This window comes from Aureococcus anophagefferens, assembly GCF_000186865.1.
Source record: "Aureococcus anophagefferens unplaced genomic scaffold AURANscaffold_26, whole genome shotgun sequence".
Lineage (NCBI taxonomy): Eukaryota > Pelagophyceae > Pelagomonadales > Pelagomonadaceae > Aureococcus > Aureococcus anophagefferens.
This window is the reverse complement of record NW_008705586.1, coordinates 46370-52138: the sequence shown is the minus strand read 5'-3', so window position 1 is coordinate 52138 and position 5769 is coordinate 46370. Positions and strand designations below refer to the sequence as shown.

Here is a 5769-nt window from a genome sequence, read left to right as displayed (position 1 = left end):
AAAGCAGAGCTGGCGCTACCACAAGAAGTATATGACCTGGTTCCAGCGCCATGAAGAGCCTAAGGTGACGACTGACGAGTTTGAACAGGGCACTTATGTGTACTTCGATTACGAGACCGGATGGTGCCAGCGCATCAAATCCGACTTCACCTTCGAGTATAATTTTCTTGAGGATGAACTCGTTATCTAGTGATTCCTTCCAAGGGACCTGCACCTCTCTACGAACTGTCTAAAACCACCGTTACTACTGCACTCATCGTTCGCTCAACAGTCTTCCAGATAGGACACGCAAAAATAACGCTGGTGCGAATTGATGCATCACCTCAGTCTCAGAATTTGTGGCGGCTTCGCAGTGTCAAAACAGCAGCGCCTACACGTCGCGATCAGACGTGGCGAGTTCGACAAGCCAGACGTGAGGAGCGGATGTGAGGTGCTTTGACGATGCGCCCTCTCCTTCAACCCCCCACCACCCCTTCCTAACAGCAGGGGTTGGGATAACGAGATAGTAAACTCCGACACGGGGAGGCAGCCTAGTGGGGCTGCCCTGCCGTGTGGGGTGAACTATCGAGGTTATGCAGTGGCGGTACACCGGCGTCTCTGTTATCCTCACGTCACCTCAGCTGCCGTAGTATACGGGGGCTGGGGCTACTGGACGAACGGGCAGAGGATCTGCCTCACTAGGTCCAGGAAGACTCTCCGTCTATTACAGTGCGAGACGCAACTATAACAGGGTTAGAAAGTATTAAGGAAGGGATCCCAGCTAGGCTAACCAGGCCGTCTGACAGACACCACAGGAGCAGAAGAGCGCCACGCTACTTCTGCCTCTGCTGGCTGTACACTCCTTCAGTTCGCTGTCTCTATAAGACTTGAAGCCACTCAGGCTGCACTCCCCCATCTACGCTCATCCTGCTTCTACGGATTGTACCTTAACGTCAAGTTGATGTACGGAACTTAGATCCTCTACAGAATGTATTAAGGAGAGGGAGGTGCATACTAGCACGATAAGCAGTAGAAGCACAGTGGGGTAAGGTGCACTGCAACCGCTCAAGTTGACATCAAGGTGCAGTTGGAACTGTTTGCCCCCATGGAACAGCAAAAAGGCGTATGCGATCCATATCGGACAAAGTCGCTCCCACCGGAAGCGCAGCTACAGAGAGATCCCCCTCCTTTTTTTAGTTTCTTTTTTAATTTTTATTTGATGAGTCAATGTATATCTTAATAGCCATTGACCCGTTCCGACTGTTGTCGCCTTGCCAGGCAACCACGATATCCATAGTTCGGGTGTGCGAAGACCACTCCCCCCTCTGTAGTCTAGTCGCTACCCCACCTGACTGTGCTAGATTCTCTGCAATGGGAATAGCCAGCCAGTATTGTAGCCACGGTCCTCTGCAGGCGAGCCGGGGCGCCGGTGGGGATGGCGGAGGTTTAAACTGCTGATAAGTCCGCGCCAAGCTGGCTTAGGCCCATCTTCGCAATAGCATTTGAGCCTCGCAGCAGAGTAGATGGCATGTCACTGGAAAAGCCAAGTTGCGACCTTCCACAGCTTATCATCGCGGGAAATATCAACAGAATTATGTATGTCGCTACCGACCTATGCACAAACTCAGTAGTTAGACCTAAACTCACCTAGACCCGGGCACAAACTTCATTTACCCATTCTGTGAGCACGCTTTCCTTCACGGGGTTTTTCTGAGATGCATCGCTAAAATGAACCTTAAGGATCTCATACGCTTCTTGGACCTATCAATGCTCAAAATCAGTTAAAAAAAAGCTCACGCATATCACGCTAGCACTTTGCTGAGAAGGCCTTTTCCTCAAGCTGCTTCATGATTTGGTCCCTGAAACGCTCCTCCTCGGGATCTTCACTTCGCTGTGACCTGCTGATGGAGTTTCATCAGTAGTCTCGCTATCAGCATTGTGCGCGCTAAAATTACACGTGTGACGTCAATGAGCGTGTGAGACACTGCAGATGGCTCGTCGTCACCTCCATGACCATCGTGCAACGCCCGCATTGGCGACCTGGAGTAGCTCGTGCGTTCGGTGCTTGGTGATGGCCCAGCTTCCTGTATTTCACTTGATAGCAGTGGGGCCATCGTTGACCGACTTGACTCGAGCGTAGAACCACAAGGTGAAGGTACAGGACCAGCAGAAAACTCGGGAGATGAAGGCCGGACATGCAGCGGCTGTTTCACATTTGTTAGTGTACGCAAGTTGGGGACAGCATGATCTAAACCACGATTGATGGCAGTCTGATACTCTGTGGCCTGCTTTGGTCTAAGTTTATTCAAAAATGGCTCAAGCAATCGCAAGCGGTCCCCCTCAGGAACGGCAATGAAGCTGGCGACAACTAGCTCCTTTGTTGCTGATCGGACCTCCTCGAAGGTATGGGATGCACAGCAATGCGTTTCAACAAACTCAAGAACAGATTCGAGAACCAGTGCGTGGGATCCCTTTTTGGCCGCATCACGGGTTTCCACCCCGAATTCATGCGCCAGCTTTTTGAGAAACTCAAGGCGTGTAGCTACTGGTCGCCATTTATTATGCGCGGGGCGTTTCTTGTCGAGGGAGCGCATTACCCTCTCTGCGACCCGATCGGCACCAACAACCCGGCAACGAGAGAGAGAAGTCAACGCATCGACAGCCTTGTCACGAAGTCTCGGTTGATTGTCACCCAGCTTCATGACAACTGCAGCGAGTGCGGGCTCTAATGCTGGAAAAGCCTCCGTACGCTTGAATCCGCAAGCTGCAAACTTATGGGCAACATCATCTAGGAGTGCCAACGCAGTCAGGTACACTTGAGCAATTTTGTCATGCACACAAGATCTCGTTATGTCGCAAAGTTGCTCTAAATCTTCGAATTGCTCCCAATTGCCTTCATCCAATAGAAGTCGCACCTTAGCCAGAGTCGCTTCCCGCAGAGACCAATTCTTTGAGACAAGACAACGGGCGCGGTAGTCACCGAGGAGTGTGGTGACTGCAACTAAATCTAGATTAGAGTTCATATCAGCTGCGAATGGCTCCGGCGATGGTAGCTCTGCAGCGTTTGGTACGCCAGCAAGCGCGTCCAATACTGGACTCACATGCAGAGAATTGCTATCTATAGATTCTAACTCACTTACTTGGTGAGGAATTGTCATGGCTTCATCGTCATGAAGTCTTCCATTTGGTATCGGAAAATCTTCATCGGTACACGGTGTCTTTGACAAGGGTGCTGGAGAATGTATGCTATCATCCTTGGTCCTAGTAGAGGAAGGCGTCCGCACAGTGTCATGGGACTGTCGTCCATTAGCATCATCGCCATTTTGATCTGTTGTCGCAGCGCCAAATATCTGCGGTATCGCCTGCAGCGGCGGGGAAACGACTTCTGATAATACGGGTGATTCATCACGCTTGCTAAGATATCGAGGCGACTTCCTCGACGGGAGTACTCTATCTTCAGCACCAGCCGAGTCTTTACTTGAAATAACGTTATCAGTCCGTGGTGTTGATGGTGGCGGTGGCTGTTTGTCCTCATGTGACGCCCGCGCGACCGTCTCACACAGCTCAAGAGCGTCGCTGATACGGCGACGCAACGCCGCTATCTCATGCTTGATCAATTTTGCTCGGTCGTAGTCCTCGTCTCGGACAGCACACCGCTTCGAATTTTTGAGCTGCGCAAGTTGACCACCAAGGGATCGCAATTGCCGCTCAGCTGCCTTTAGCCTTTTCGCTGTATCGTAATCCTCAGCTTCGACCGCTGCCTCCTTTGCCGTAAGCAACAACCGGATCTGCCGCGCCGCAAGGGGGTCAACCTATCACTTCTGTCTCAACTTGGGAAGAGGAGATGTACATTTTATTGGCCCGACACAAAATTCTGACATTGATGCCAAACGCGAGGTCATCAACATGATCACACGGGTTTGCAAGACTATTTCCCGAAAGAATGTCATTATCAGTGTGTTCGAGTGCATACTCCCCAAGAACCTGTCACGAGTAACAAATAGCGGGTCATCTGATCGAAGCATACTGACATTCATGGCAATTATGCCAACCTGATTGAAGAGATTAGCATGATTTACATGGCAACGATGTGCAACAAGTTTCAAGTAACGACCTTGAGCATCGACGTATACCGACTTGAGTTCTCGTGCTTGGAACCTAGGACATCAGGGATCGTATCCATCATTAATTGACATCTGCACCGCAACTGCACCGACTTCGCTCATTTGTATCCAGTGATAGATAGCCTAACCTTGTCCAGGCTGCGCGATCTAGGCTGCTACCAGAGCCGACGAAGAGCTCTATTCGAGTTGCCTGGTCACCCAGTAGTCACAATGCGCATGAGGTCACGGCACCGGCAAACGATTTTGTGTTGATGACTTAGCAATTGGATCTGCGAAATACTCGCGCCACGGGCTAGCTCAACGATTACCTCCTGCGGATACCTGAAACAGCACTATTGGGTCGTTCAACCCGCACTTTTACTCAGCTGTTCACTCGCAGAATCGTGACGTCTGCCAACCGCGCGTGTGGGGGGAATGGACGTTCAACTCCGTGGCTGCGAAATCAGGATCCGCGCCAGAACATGCGATAACGGAGTAGTTTAGTTTTGCCATGATTAAATACGTCCTAGCGATCAGGGACAGTGGAATCTTAAATGCCGATTTTTATATATAAATAAAAGGCTAAAAGACACGGGATCGACGCGGGAGACGACGGCGCGTCCCAGGGGTGTCCTAGCCCCAGCCCTCGCCCCCCTCCCGCCCGAGCATTATTAAAAAGGACGGATTGGTCGGGGGGGAGACTGCAGCCCCGGTCCATGTCGTAGGAGGTGGCACACTGCCAGTGGGTGTTACCCTAGTGGGGCTAGCCTAGGGGTCTCTGCTCCCCCGCAGTGGGAGAGCTGTAGCCGAGTTGGAAACGGCGTGGCTCGACCGCTGGGAAAACCCGCGAGCGGGAGCTGGAAGTGGGCATTGGCTCGACCAGCCGGCCACGAGGGCGAGCGGGAGCATGCCCACGAAATCTGTTCAAAAAAACCGCCAAAATCGAACCAACATCTGTCCGGGCGCTGCGAGAAGTGTTCCGTCGCGCTGACGGAAGTGTCTACGGGTGTTTCGTGAGCTCGAGTTAATGTTCGTAACACTTAGTAACAGCTTTGCTACGAAGCCTGGTAGAGGGGTGGTCTACATGGACCAGCGGCTTCGCGCAACATCGCCGCGGATGATGACACTTGCTGCGCAAATCGACCGCTCTCAGCGCCAGCGCCGCGCGCCGCCGCGCCCCCGGGTGCGCCTGAAAGCCCATCACACGGCGCACCTCTGGACCGAGTTATCCGTGCGGAGGCCGCCGTCGCGCGACGAACGAGCGGTCGCTAGAGATGGCTCGTGAGACGCTCTCGCGAACGAAACCCGGCCGTCCGCGCGCGCAGCGCTGCCGCCGGGCGCGTGCGCTGGACCGAGGCCGCGCATGTATACCGCGAGGCCGTGCGCGGCGCCGGTGCTCGTCGGAGGCGCCGGATGGCCGCGCGGCCGCGGCTCGAGCGCCGTCGCGCGACGCGCCGGTTTCGGCGCCGGAGGCCCGCGCGGGCCTGCAGGGCGTCGGGCCGCCGCGGCGACGGCCCAGTGGCCGGATGCTATGATATGTCCGGCCTGTCGGCGACGCTCCGGGGCGTCGGGGCGCCCTGGGCGGCCGCAGCCGCGCGCCGAGGCCTTCGGCCGCGAACCACCGGTGGTCCACCGCGGCCCGATGCGCCGCCCTCCGGGTCTCGCTGGCGGCTCCCAGGCCTACGGG

The 5769-nt window shown here is 54.3% G+C and overlaps 2 protein-coding genes across 2 annotated transcripts in view; one reads left to right on the top strand and one right to left on the bottom strand.

Annotated features, from left to right (window-relative positions):
- AURANDRAFT_72374 (hypothetical protein) overlaps positions 1–955 on the top strand; it is a gene marked incomplete at both ends in the record, with an annotated part of 3149 nt that extends 2194 nt beyond the window's left edge. Inside the window, 5 exons of the mRNA XM_009042126.1 lie at positions 47–181; positions 205–425; positions 484–583; positions 682–739; positions 774–955. Coding sequence (XP_009040374.1) covers positions 47–181; positions 205–425; positions 484–583; positions 682–739; positions 774–955 — 696 coding nt within the window. The remainder of the gene's footprint in view (positions 1–46; positions 182–204; positions 426–483; positions 584–681; positions 740–773) is intronic.
- A 229-nt stretch (positions 956–1184) lies between these two features.
- Positions 1185–4603, bottom strand: AURANDRAFT_72373 (hypothetical protein; the record flags this gene model as incomplete). Its single annotated transcript, XM_009042031.1, has 12 exons — positions 1185–1331; positions 1535–1591; positions 1645–1740; positions 2193–3097; positions 3191–3341; positions 3429–3791; positions 3859–3963; positions 4011–4031; positions 4059–4137; positions 4193–4293; positions 4343–4424; positions 4477–4603. The coding sequence occupies 12 exons, from the start codon at positions 4593–4595 to the stop codon at positions 1185–1187; spliced, it is 2226 nt and encodes a 741-aa protein (XP_009040279.1).
- Positions 4604–5769: the final 1166 nt, after the last annotated feature.